Source organism: Lutra lutra, chromosome 17 (genome assembly GCF_902655055.1).
Source record: "Lutra lutra chromosome 17, mLutLut1.2, whole genome shotgun sequence".
Taxonomy (NCBI): domain Eukaryota; kingdom Metazoa; phylum Chordata; class Mammalia; order Carnivora; family Mustelidae; genus Lutra; species Lutra lutra.
In genome coordinates, this window is record NC_062294.1 from 54,514,383 (window position 1) to 54,528,358 (window position 13,976).

Here is a 13,976-nt window from a genome sequence, read left to right on the forward strand (position 1 = left end):
AACTAAAGACGCACTCGCGTCTCCTCCCTCACAAAGTGGCCCTTAACAGGGCCGCCAACCACCAGAGCCACTAGCTTGGGACCCAAAACTTGAAGGCCGTCTGGGTCCCCACATGACGTCATGCAAACCTAGCGACGCATGCGCAGAAACTTTGTGCCGGACTCGCCAGAGGACAGGTTCTGCCTCCTTTGAATCCCTCCACTTATTGGCTGGGATCAACTGCTCGTCTCGCTCCTTGTTAGCGGCGACGTAGGCGGGTACAATCTTGGTCGCTAAGATACCGCATACTTCCGTTTCCTTCCGCTCTCTGCTAAACGGAGGCAGCCCGACCTCAGTGCCTTCGACCAATGGCAAATGGGCACTGGGCGGGGCTTCGTTTGCCCGGACCAACGAAATGCGGGGTTGGCCCGGAGCGCGGCCAATGACCGTGGGGCAGCCCCTGTAAAGTGGCTCGGGCGCCCCCACGCTCGTCTTTCGTCCTCTTCACAGCCCTACCCCTCCCTGCCCCCGTTTCTGCACGGCCCCGGCCGCAGTCTGACAGGGACGGGACGGAGCCAAGATGGCGGCCGCCGACGGCGACGACTCGCTGTACCCCATTGCGGTGTTGATAGACGAGCTTCGCAACGAGGATGTTCAGGTCCGGAGGCCCCGGGGGGTCTTGGGGAATACGGGAAGGGGTAATGGGGGCACGGACGGCCCTCGCGGAGAAAGCTCAGTGTTCGCTGGGAGTGGCGGAAGGGGGCGGCGGCCAATCAGCGCCCAGTTCTCACGTCTCCAGGTCCCAAGACTGGATGAGACGGCGCCCGGGATTGGGTATTAGCCCCCCCGAGGGCGGGAGGCAGGCCACCCTGGAGGGGTCCCGGGCCTGCCTAGTGCGCGTGGCGGCCCGGGTCCTGGGAAGCAGCGACGGGGGAGGGGGCTCGGCCACTTGGGGCAGAGGAAAGGGCTCGGTGGTTGGCGGCGGCCCCTGAATGGCCACTTGGGGATGGGGGCGCGAGGCTCGCTTCGAGTGGGGGAGGGGCCCCGGGTTTGTCGGGGCCCTGGTGGGTTTTCTCCTTCCTATGTTCCGGCGGCTGGGCCTCAGCACTGTGGGGTGAACTTATAAATGGGGTCTGAGAGATGACGCTGCCTTTCCGATTCCTGCTCTCCCTACCTCTTCAGTTTTGCTGTAGATTCCCGAAGGGGAGGGGCGGCGAAAACACTCCGATTGCCAAGGGGGCAACTAGCCAAATTCAAGCGCGGATTTACGCGGAAATTCTTTCCCGCTTCTGGGATCCTGCCGAACAGCGGGTGGGCAGTTTATTCAACAGGTTAACACATTTCTGGTGAGTGGGATGGGGGCACGGCCAAGCCGTGCTGGCGAGTGGTTGAGAAGACTAAGGACTCCCCGGTTTGCCCATCCCAGCTCCACCTCCCACCCGCCGTGCGACCTTGTGCAAATTTCTTCACGGCTCTGGGCCTGTTTTCCCTGAAATGTGGGCTAATAATACTTCAGGCCTCACTGGGTGGTTGTGATGGGCTGGATGAGTTAGGACTACAAGTGAAATAGAACGGTGCCTCGTTGTTGTTAAGGGCCCAATAAATGTTAGCGGCAATTATTGGGAGTAGTAATTGAAGAGGCCCCATTCTCCCTTTATAGGGGCCTCAATTTTTGTTTATTAAATTGAGCGGATGGCACTGGGCCCAGCCTCTGAAGTTCGAGGTGCATCACGAGTTGTGGAGTCAGACAGGCTGCTGTTGTACTCCTGGCTCTTCCACTTCTTGCTAATTGACATGGGCAAGTTGGTTAATCTCCTTAGTCCTTGCTTTCCTCTTCTCTCAAATGGAGGTAATTATCTAGTTCATAGGGCTCTTGTGTGAATTCATTTGTTCAGTAAACACTTGCCACATATCAGTTATGGTGCTGAGGATATAATGGTGACACCAGTTGTTATACAGGAAGCAGATGTGAAACAGCTGAATACACTATTAACAGGTGTGAGATGTGGGAAGGCAACAGCAGGGTATTGTGATGGTGAATCAGTTAGTGTTGGGCCTCAGCTCTGAGCAGGGCATTATTTTAGGCACAGGTATAAAGAGGGAACAAGGTGACAAAAACTAGTGGCCTCATGGAGCTTTATGTTATAGTGTGGGGAGACAGACGAGAAGACAGTTGAAGCGTGTACTCTGTAAGATAGCAGTAAGTGCTTTGGAGAAAAATGAAGCAGGGATGTGGAGGACGGGGGAGTGTTACAAGTTTAGAGGGAATGGCCAGACAAGGCCTTCAAGGGAACATTTGAGCAGAGATGCGAAATGAGGAACAGGTCCTCGCAGGTATCTGGTGAATAACATTCCAGGTAAAGGAAGCCAGTGCAAAGGTTCTGTGGCAGCACTGTGCAGCACATGTTCTGCGAACTGCAGGAAGCCAGTATGACTGGAGCCAAAAGAATGAGCTGTTGGTGTTGGGAGATGAAGATGAAGGAGGCTATGACTCAGAAGGATCTTGTGAGCAGTGACTTAAACCAGGGGTTGCCAGATCATTGAGCATGGTTCAAGAAAGAGTTCTTGAGGTGTTTACGATGCAGCTTAACAAGTTTATTTAAATAGCATGGGGACCTGTGGACAGAAGAAGCTGTACTTTTGCTCTATGAAGCCAGTGGTTTTATGCTTAGTGCTCAAGGGGCAGGGATGTGCAGGGAATATTAGATCATAAATGTTTTTTTTCGAATTTCTACTCATAAAACTACTTTCACAAGGTTTCTCTGGTGCTTGTCATTTCGCTTAGTATTAACTATCGGTGAGCTGTATAGGTAGTCATGAGACCCTTTAAGAACATAGCAAACAGCTAATTTCTGGTCCTTTTTGAAACTATGCAGGCTGTAGGTCAGCCTTCGGGGCTAAAGGTGAACATTTTCTGCTTCTTTCCCTCATCACAGGGATTGACATATGGCCAGGGGTGGCCTTTGCCATTTTATTTTTTAATAACGTATTATTGAAAACACAGATCCTTCAATTTACGTATTACCCATGGCTGCTTTTGTGACACAACAGCAGGGTAGAATTGAGTAGTTGCCACAGAGACAGATATTTGAGGCTTTTATTTTAAAGGCTAAAATATTTACTACCTAGTTCTTTACAGTAAGGAGAGTGTCCGCCTTAGACTTAAACACCTCTGTATTAAACCACACCCTCTCTTCCCCAGCCTGCCCCCACCTGCTGCCCGCAGAGTAGCCCGTTACCAGGTCTGCACAGACCTTGGCTGACATGTGCTCTTCAGTGTAGTAGCCACTCTGTGGCTCTTGAACACATCAGATGTGGCTGGATTGAGTTGAGATGTACTTGTAAGTAAATACATACCAGATTTCAGAGACATGCTATGGAGAGTGTTAAACATCAGGGTGAAGCTTTTCATCACCCATTGAAATGATAAAAACATTGGGTTAAATAAAATACATTAATTTTGTATGCTTAGTATTTTTTTTTTTAAATGTTACCAGAAAATATAAACTTACCTGTATGGCTTGCATTTATTGTCTGCATTATATATCTGTCGGTGTGTGCTGACTCTAGGTCATGCTGTATTCATATAGAAAAAGAAAGCCAGTGGATTTTTATTTTTTTTTATTTTTATTTTTTATTTTTTTTTAAAGATTTTATTTATTTATTTGACAGAGAGAGATCACAAGTAGACGGAGAGGCAGGCAGAGAGAGAGAGAGAGGGAAGCAGGCTTCCTGCTGAGCAGAGAGCCCGATGTGGGACTTGATCCCAGGACCCTGAGATCATGACCTGAGCCGAAGGCAGCGGCTTAACCCACTGAGCCGCCCAGGCGCCCCGGTTTTTATTTTTTTTTTAAACACTAAATATTTTGTTCTACAACTTGCACTTTTCACTTAGTATTTCTTCCTTATTTTTTCATGCTGGTACATACAGATCTGTGCTTAAAAGGAGTTTGAACGTTTTCTTAAGAATCAGACAAAAATCTCAGAGATCGCATCTGTGCCCATGTGTATGGGCTTTCCGAGGGCAGGGCTCTGAGGGTTGGCTCTGATTCATCTCTCAGGATTCAGTGGCTCGGTACAGGCCTCAGAATAGAGGAGCGCAGAAAGGATTGAATGAATAATGATAATGGTGGATATCTGTTGGGCGCTTGCTCTAAGCTAACTGCTACCAAGGGCAGTGCATTTGTGAGCTTCCAGAATTCTCATCGCCACCCTCTGAAGTAGGTCCTGTGTCTTCCTGGGCAGGAAACTGAAGCACAGCCTAGTATGTAGCTTGGTCAGATTCATGTGGCTGAGAAGTGGAGGACCCAGGAAAGGTTCCCAAAGGACATGTAAGACCTAAGGAGAGAATGGAATTTGGGGTGGACAGAAACTTGCTGACTATATTCATATGCCAGATATTTTAATTGGTCTTTAATGAGACAATCTAGGATACTAGAATGAACATGGGATTGGGCACCCTCTGGTCTTGATTGATTTGCTCAGCAAATAATTGTTCAGCACCTCTATGCACCAGACTGTTTTAAATGTTAGAATACAGCAGGGAGTAAAACAGCAAAGCTGCTGCTTCATGGGGCTTGTGTTCTAGTAGAGGAGGCAGACAGTAGATCGAGAGTGTGATGTCAGTGGCAGTAATCGCTTACTGGAAAAATAAGGTAGGTTAATAAAAAATAATAATAAGGCAGGCTCCGGGGTCTAGAGCAAGCCCAGGGCTGCTTTTTGTTTTATTTATTTATTTATAGATTTTTTTTTTTAATTTATTTGAGGGAGAGGGAGAAGCAGACTCCCCTCTGAACCCGTTGTGGGGCTCAGTTCCAGGACCCTTAGATCACCCTTAGATCATGACCTGAGCCGAAGTCAGCTGCTTAACCAGCTGAGCCCCGCCAGACACTCCTCAGCGCTGCTTTTTAGATAGGGTAGTCAAGGAGGTGATAGTGGAGGAAGTGAGGGTCACTAGGGAAGTGATATTGAGCAAGGACTTGAATGAAATGAGGGAGAATTGTACCTAATTGGTACGAAGGCCCTGAGGTGGGCGCGTGCTGATTGTGTTCAGAGAAGAGCAAGCCGGCCAGCGGTGCTGAAGCAGGAAGAACGGCAGAGTGGTGAGAGGTGACGACTAGTCTGGAGTGAGATCAAGTGAAGGCCCGCGGACCAGGCCAAGGGCTTCTGTGAGTTTCAGTTCCTTTGCAAGGCTTTGCGTGGAGGAATGACATGTTCTGGCTTAATTCTAAAGGATCCTCCTGGCTGTTGAGTAGGGGCCGGGCAGGAGCAGATGGACCCGTTGGGGTGTCCTTGCAGAGCTGGCACTCAGGACCGGTGTTGGCGTGGTTGTAAGGAGTAGAGGTTAAACTCTGGGTATGTTGACAGGAGGATTTGCTGGTGGGTGGGATGTAATGTGTTGGGTGGTGAAATGGGGAGTCAAGGGTGACAGCTTTGAATCCCACTTCTGCTAGTTTGTCCCCTGTGTGTCCTTGGACCAATCCCTTTTTCTCACTGGGCTGGGATTCCTCGTCTGTGGAGTGGCGTAATGATGGGGAAGAAGCATCTGCTGGGGAGATTGTGAAGATGCAGTGGAATTGGCAAATTAAGTGGCTGCGTGGAAGTAAGCGTTCAGTATGTGATGACCTTGTTCCGTTGTGGTAGCTTTTTGTGTTTTATACTTGGGAAAGTGATGTGCAAAGAGATGGCATCCCTCACCTCAGACCTTCCCAGTCAGTAAGGGGCAGAGTCCGGACGGCAGTATCCAGTTGTTCAGGGCCCCGTGTTACTTACAGCGTGGTCTGTTGGGTGAGAGGCTATGTCTCTATTAGATGGGAGTGATTTTGTAACTTAGGAGTTTGTAAGGGGGTTGTGAGGATTAAATAGTATGGTACAATTAATAAAAAAAAAATAGTATGGTACATGGGAAATGCTTAGAACAGTGCTTGACGTGTCGTGAATGTTCAGTAAGTGTTGGCCTGTAGTAGTCATGGTGGGGATGAGATCATGGGGGGCTTTGTCAAGGCGAGGGGCCTGAGTATTTTCGAAGACTGTTCTGTTCTATTTATTTTTTTTAAGAGAGTGCGTGCATGAGCCACAGCAGGGAAAGGGAGACGCCAACTCCCTGCCGAGCGCAGACCCTGATATGGGGCTTGATCCCAGCACCTGGAGGTCATGACTTGAGTTGACATCTCTAGTTGGACGCCCATCTGACTGCACCGCCGGGGTGCCCTTTAAAGACTGTTCTTTTCCTGATTCCTCTAGAGCAGTGGTTCTCAGCTCTGGCTGACTTTGTTTCCCCAGGAGACAAATGTCCGGGGGTATTTTTGGTGGTCAGGACCGGTGGGGGGAGTGCATCTGGGATCCCGCAGGGAGAGGCCAGTGATGCTGCCCAGTGTCTTACTGACGCGCAGGACGGCCCCCACCACGGAGGTGCTCCAGCTCCAGATGTCAGTCTTGCCACGGTTCAGAGACCCTGCTGTGCACCCAGCAGCGCCATGAGTACTTTGTGTTCGTTAAGTCCTCACAAACGACATCAGAGATAGGTGCTAATTTACTTTCCTCTAGAAGTTTTTGTAGTAGTTAAATATCTGATGTCAGAGATGGCTGCATGTTTTCACCTGTTCCTCACCCTCCCTCAGGTTTGTGGGGGGGTTGTTTGTTTTTAAGTGTTTTAAAAGTCAGTTCCAGGCTTCAGACATTTTCTCCCACATGCTTTGTTACGCATGTCTCACTCACACTGGATGTCTTTACAACCGCGCTGCTGTCATCTGCACCAGACCAGGCCATTCTGATCCCTCAGGCTCCGCTAAACCTCAGACTTCCCCAAGGGCTTCAGAAGTCTCCTTTACATTGGGCTTGTTTAAATCAGTTTATGAATTTGACTGTGAGTCGTGGCATTTATGTAAGTAACGGCGCTAGGAAATAGCCAGGGGCACTGTGTTTCCAGGACAGCGCTCCGTCCTCACCACCAGGCTGAGCCCCCGGTGCAGACAAAGTCTAGGACTGAAAGTAACACAGGGCGACAGTGCCGCGGTGGAAGCAGACCGGGGTTTTGAATTCTGCTCTTCCGGCCACTTCACAAGTTCCTCAACCCTTCGGCCTTGATTTTCTTGTTACATGAAGAAAGGCTGGAAGACTCACAGGCTGGGTGGTGTGGGGTTAGTGGGGCACACCGCAGAAGGACCCTGCAGTCACTGGCCACTCTCCGAGCCCCTGCGGCAGCTCGCCCCGCGTCCATGTCTCCGGAGCACGGACCTAAAGCTCCGACTTCTTTTCATGGCGTGCGCGGGCAACGGGTGAAGCGGAACTTAGAGCCAAGGTTGCTCTCGGGGCGGTTAAACTGGGGGACGGCTGCGGAGGAAGCAGTGCAGAAGCGGGCTGCCGCTGCAGCGTGCGCCGCGGTTCCCCGGGTGGCCGCGCGCTCCTCTCTGCTCCGCCTGCCTGGCTCTGGAATGACTGCGGGGCTGGTGTGTGCCTCTGGCGCTGTGGTAGCAATTACAGGGAGACCGTGTGTGGGGCACCTCGCTGTGGTCCTGGCACATAACTACTCTAAAGTGTAATTGAGTGTTCAAAAACGGAAATCGTTTCTTTTTATGCTTTTTAGTGAGCCTGGCCCTGTACTAGGTTCAGGAATCACCATTGGTAACAGTCCTGACCCTTGTCCCGGAGACAGGTCACCTTCCAGATAAGGGAAGCAGGCACATCCGTGAGTAGTTATCATGCCAAGCAAACTGCTGCGAGAAGTACTCGCTCCGGCGCGGTGGCTTCTGAGCGTGCAGCGCTTACTACCCGCTGCCTCACCCCCGAAACGTGAAATACGTAAGGAGCGATGGTGAAGAAGAGCGAACAGTGAGGCTCTGTCTCCAGGCTCTCCCTGTGCGAATACTCCAGCAGTCCCGTGAGGTCAGCTCTGCTGTGAATTCCCATTTTACAGGGAGGAGACGGAAGCTCCAAGGTGCCCAGATTGGCCCGGGGACCCTTAGCTAGTAGGTAAAGCCAGAGTACATGCTCATTTATTACATATTTTTAAAAATTTCTTTAAATAATGTAGAAATACAGGTTGTGATGCCCATTTTCACTCTTGAGCAATGCTCAATGATTACCGGGTGGCAGCTTGGTTTTTCCCACCCACACACATTATGTTCATTTAAAAACGTGATCCTTTGTGGAACAAGGAAGATAGATACATAGACTAGGACTGTAGGAGGTGGAGAGACTTCTGTCACTCACTGAGCGTTGCCCCTGGCCGGCCAAGGCTCCGTGTTAAGGCACACACCTGACGTTACAGACCCCAGCGCCCCGTTGCTGGCCACCACCTGTTCCAGACAGCAGCAGTCTGGAACGTACGCCCCTAGACACTTTTATCTCTGCTTGTATTCACATCTGTAGTTCCTTTATTTAAAAAAAAAAAAAAATCCTGCAGATATTGATTGGGCTCTAACTCTGTGCCAGGTGTTGTCCTAGATTCTTGGGGCGCGGGGGGAAGAAGACAGGGTCCCTGCCCTGTGAAGCTGGTGTTCTAGTGGGGAAGGACAAACTGAACAGAGAAGTCTGTGTCAGGACTGCTGAGAGCGCTTACATGTGGGGAGAGATGGCATGCTGTTTCCCCTGGGTGCTCGCGTGTGAGGATCCGGCAGAGGCCTGAGTAAAGTGGGGGGAGCCCTGAGGTGACTGGAGGGAGAGTGTTTCAGGCTGAGGAAACGGTACATCAGCAAGTGCGAAGAGCTGGGTGAGGGTGGTGTTGCGTTGGTTTTACGGTCGAAGAAGCTGTTGTGACAGGATATCCAGGGGCATGGGGGCGGTGGGCAGTGAGAGTGGGTGAGGAGGGGCTAGATTCTGTTGGGCCTCATAGGCCATAGCAAGGCCTTTGGATTTCACTCCAAAGGGAAGGCAGATTGCCTGTGGCTCACACCATACACATTTGTGACAGGGAAGCTCCCTGGGGTCACACTGTACGTGTTTGTGTCAGGGAAACTTGGTGGATCCGATGGAAACACGGACCTTAAAAAGTGAGTAGTGCTTCTACAGGTGGATGCGGTGGCTGGAAGGGAGATGTTGTATTTGTGTCTCCGTGTACTGGGCTGTGTGCTGAGGGCCGCTGGGCACAGAGGCAGCCCCAGCCCGGGGTGACAGGCTGTCGCAAAACCATGTATATGGAATGTCATGGGTGCTTGACAGGAACCTGCTCGGGGGACAGTGCACGGGGTAGACTTCAGCACTGTGCCACAATCAAGGACAGCAAGGATTCCTTGTTGATGTTATTAATAGCTGCTCCAACAGGAATATCATAGAGAACCCGACCAACAGTTGTTCCAGCAAGTTAAGGGCTCATTTTTTCCTTACATGACCAGTTCGGCAGCTCAAGGCTGTCACAGAATTGGGTCAGAGTATGCTGTTCCTTTGAGCTGCCTCATGTGGCCACAAGATCGCTGCTCTGTCTGTTGTCGTTAAGTCCTCACAGAACCTCACTGGAAGCAAGGGCTGACCTCGGACAGAGAAGTTCTTTTTTCCTTGTCATCCTCCCTTTTTTCCCAAGGAGGAGAGTCTTTGTTGAAGGCTGACTTGCCCTTGTCTCTTTGTCCAGAACTAGGTCATGTGCTGAGTTCACTGGAATTCAGTTTGGCTATAAATAAGGGGAAAATTCTAAATGAGGCTTAAATAGCTTGAGGTTCGTTTCTAACTTATGACCAAAAAGTCTGAAGGCAATGCGGCTGGTGTGGCACTCTTTCTCTCTTGGGTGTCAGGGTCTCAGGCTCTTACACTTTGTACTCTGCTTGCATGTCACCCATCCTGCCCTCCCCATCTCCAGGTTCACCTCATGATCCCAAGGTGGCTGCTGAAGCCCAGCCATCATAGCCCCATTCCATGCAGGAAAGAGGGAAGATGAGTGTGACCACAGATCCCCTTATGGACACTTCCTAGAAGTCACACACACCATTCCCAGTGGGATTTCACTGGCCTGGCGTTAATTTCATGTTGGATGAAAAAGCGATTCAGAAATGTCTTTTCCTGGGGGTCATGTGCATAGCTGAAAACCAGGGGTTATGAGTGGCAGTATAACCCAGTGCAGGAGCTCTATTTTTTTTTAATTAACATATATATTGTTTCAGGGTTACAGGTCTGTGATTCATCTGTCTTAAGACAGTCGCAGCGCTCACCATAGCACATGCCGTCCACAGTGTCCGTCACCCAGTCACCCCATCCCTCCCAGTCACCTCCATGAGAGCAACCCTCAGTTTGTTTCCTGAGATTAAGAGTCCCTTATGGTTTGTCTCCCTCTCTGGTTTCGTCTTATTTCACTTTTCCCTCCCTTCCCCTATGATCCTCTGTCTTGTTTCTCATATTCCTTGTATCAGTGAGATCATATGATGATTGTCTTTCTCTGATTGACTTATTTCACTTAGCATAATACCCTCTAGTTCCATCCACATCGTTACAAACGGCAAGATTTCAGTTTTGATGGCTGCATAATATTCCATTGTATGTAGATACCACATCTTCTTTATCCATTCATCTGTTGATAGACATTTCGGCTCATTCCACAGTTTGGCTATTGTGGACATTGCTGCTATGAACATTGGGGTGCATGTGCCCCTTCGGATCACTACATTTGTATCTTAGGGTAAATACCCAGTAGTGCGATTGCTGGGTCATAGGGTAGTTCTATTTTCAGCTTTTTGAGGAACCTCCATGTAGTTTTCCAGAGTGGCTGCACCAGCTTGCATTCCCACCAACAGGGTAGGAGGGTTCCCCTTTCTCCGCTTCCTGTTGTTTACTGACTTGTTAATTTTAGCCATTCTGACTGGTGTGAGGTGGGATCTCACTGTGGCTTTGATTTGTATTTCCCTGATGCCAGTGATGTGGAGCACTTTTTCATGTGTCTGCAGGCCATTTGACTGTCATCTTTGCAGAAATGTCAGTGCAGGGGTGCCTGGGTGGCTCAGTGGGTTGAGCCTTTGCCTTCGGCTCAGGTCATGATCCCAGAGTCCTGGAATCGAGCCCCGCATCAGGCTCTCTGCTCAGCAGGGAGCCTGCTTCCCTTCCTCTCTCTCTGCCTGCCTCTCTGCCTACTTGTGATCTCTGTCTGTCAAATAAATAAATAAAATCTTAAAAAAAAGAAATGTCAGTGCAGAAGCCCTTAACCTGGGGCCCATCTCAAATTCCAGCACAGGTCCATGAATTCGGGTGGGGAAAATAACACCTTTATTTTCAATAACCTGTAACTCCAATTTAACTTTCCTCCTATTAGGAATTGTAGTATTAAAATAGCAAAGTATAGGAAGCGTCAGCAAAAGCCTGTGGGAATCATGACCGTTCACATCTCGTGGCAGCCGTTGCGGGCACTTCTGGCGTTGTCTGTGTTCTCTGTTTAAAATTATGGTTCTTAGACTTGCTGTGGTCACACACACCCCCAAATTAAAAACACAGAAATACAAATTGATGCAACTGGTTAACAGCCAGGTGATTGGGGTTCATCCTGGCTCTGCCGCCTATGAGCTGGGAGAGGTCACTTAACTTCCCTGTGCCTTTGTTTCCTCAGCCACGTAATGGGTGATCCTGAATCTAAATGCGGGATCAAATAAGTTAAGACATGAAGGCTCCTAGAACAGTGCCTGGCACACAGTATGCACCATGGAGTATTTGCTGTTATTTTACTTTTACTGGGAGAGAAAGGAAAGGAGACCCCAGGGGGAGAGCTGGCCTGCTGCCATGCGTGCCCTTCTTGAGATGCCTGAACAAAATCAGGGTGCTGTCGACAGGGTGAGGTCAAAGCTGTCATTATTGTGTTTGTTAGTCGAAGGGTGTTCCCAGGTTTATGTCACTTGGTAGTCACAGTAACCTTTTGAGGATGGGTGCTATTTAATCCCCATTTCACAGGTGAGGAAGTTGAGACCCAGAAAGGTACAGAGTGGCCCGAGATCCCATAGCTAATATGTAAAGGTGCTTAGCCTTGAACCCAGACCCTCTGGCCCCAGAGCGCCTCCCTGCCTTTCTTGAGTGTTCCTGGCGCTGTCTGTGCTGAGGAAGGCAAGCTGACATTTTCAGTGACACCAAAACCAGCGTCTCCAGGGACAGCAGGAGGGAAGGGGGCTCTCTAGCATGGCGGAGATGGCCTGATTCTTACGCACATGCCCCTTGGGCACCTTTCTTAAATATAGAGATGTTGAGATGAAGAGTCTGGGTGCCTGGCTTCCGGTCTGGGCTCTTGCTGCTTTTCTGGCAAATGACAGCTTTTCTGTGCGTGGGCATCCTCACCGTTAGAACAACACCTGCCTCAGAGCTCACTTCTAAGGATCAGATGTGTTCCTTCTCCACGTCGCGCGCTTGGGTGCAATCTGGCACCTAGCAGGCAATAGGATGTCAGCGGCTCTTGTGGGCGTTACGCTTAGGCTCATCCCCTGCTAGTGTCTTGTCCTCAAGGCTGCTGCTCAGCTGTCAGGGCCGTGGCCCTTGGATGCGTTTCCCCATTGCCCAGCTGAAAGGGGAACCCAAAGCTCTAACTGGGAGGCGACAGAGGAAGGAAACAGGCATCTAAGTCAGTAGGCCCCCCCATATTGTATTATGGAGAACTTCAGACCTGCAGAACATTGAGAGTCGGACAAAGGCCAGCAGACTGCGATCCGTGGACCGAATTCAGCCCGTGGTCTGCTTTTGCAGATGCAGTTTGCCTGTTGTTCTTGCGTCAGTGCACGGTTGAGTAGTTAGGACAGAGACTCTGTGGCCCAAGATGCTGAAATACGTACTTGCCAGCAGTCGACAGGGAAGGTTTATATCCACCACCTGTAGTCATTCACCGTTAGTGCTCACCATGTTTCCTTGTGTTTCTGCGGGTCTGTCTCTATAGGTGATTTATTTTTTGGCTAAATAAGATGCAGTTGTCATAATCCTTCATCTCTGGGTTCATTGGTGCTGGAGAGCTGAGTGTTCGGACCACGTTAAACCCAAATATCCAGTGACCGTATGAGAAATGTGAACGCATTTTTCTGAAAGGAGAGGCCACCATGGCATTTCCTCGGAGTGACAGTATTGTCTGTGATCTCTGAGGTTTTTAAGCCCCGGGACCAGGAAACTGATGTAGGATCACAGTCACTCACAGACCTCTCTGGGAAAAGCACTGGCTGAGGGAGTCCCTTGTTGTTGTGCCTCGCCTTCCAGGAAGAGGATGCCTTCTCTGCGCCGGCAGGGGCTCACTCACTCTCCAGCGCGTTTCCCTCCACCCCCACACGCATGACCTCACCTCTTTCTGCCACAGCCCTGCGAGCCAGGGGGAGAGGCCACACTATTGTGCTGGAGAAACAAGGGTTTCCATTCCCGGTGGGCTGTGCCATCAGGGGTCCCAGCTCTCTCTCGCCGCTGGCTTCGGCACGTGTCTGCCTCTCTCAGGTCCCTGTGTTCACAGTCTTGAAAGGGGGTGTTGGATACCAACCTCCCTAGGAGTGAGAGGATTGAGAGAGGTCGTAACACTAAATGCTCCACGTGAGACCTGTCCTGTGTTAGCCAAGCGTGTGAGAGTCCTCGGTGCCACAACAAAGCACTACTCGTTGGGTGGCTTAATGCAACAAAAATTATTCTCACGGTTCTGGAGGCCAGAAATTTGGAGTAAGGTGTCAGCAATTTTGCTTCCTTCTGGAGACTCTGAAGATTCCTTTCGTATCTGCTGGCTTGTGGTGGCTGATGGCAGTTCCTGATGCTCCATAGCTTGTGGATACATTCCCTCGATCTCTCCCTCCATCTTCATGTGGCCTTCCGTTCCCCGTGTCTCCATGTCTACTCCTTTTCTGTTTGTTTTTTTAGATTTTCATTTACTTGAGAGAGGGAGAGAGAATGAGCTGGAGGAGAGACAGATGGAGAGGGAGAGGCAGACTCCCCACTGAGCTGAGAGCCCGATGTGAGGCTCGATCCCAGAACCCTGGGATCATGACCTGAACCAAAGGCAGATGCTTTACTGACTGGCTTAACCACCCAGGTTCCCCCTTTTCTGTTTCATCAGGACACAGTCGTTGGCTGTGTAGAGA

General features: G+C 50.2%; 1 protein-coding gene across 1 annotated transcript in view; it reads left to right on the plus strand.

The window, feature by feature from the left end:
* The first annotated feature begins 464 nt into the window (after positions 1-464).
* The window catches only part of PPP2R1A (protein phosphatase 2 scaffold subunit Aalpha), a 40,147-nt gene continuing 26,635 nt past the window's right edge, over positions 465-13,976 (plus strand). The window contains exon 1 of the mRNA XM_047710479.1: positions 465-637. Coding sequence (XP_047566435.1) covers positions 560-637 — 78 coding nt within the window. The 5' untranslated portion in view covers positions 465-559. The remainder of the gene's footprint in view (positions 638-13,976) is intronic.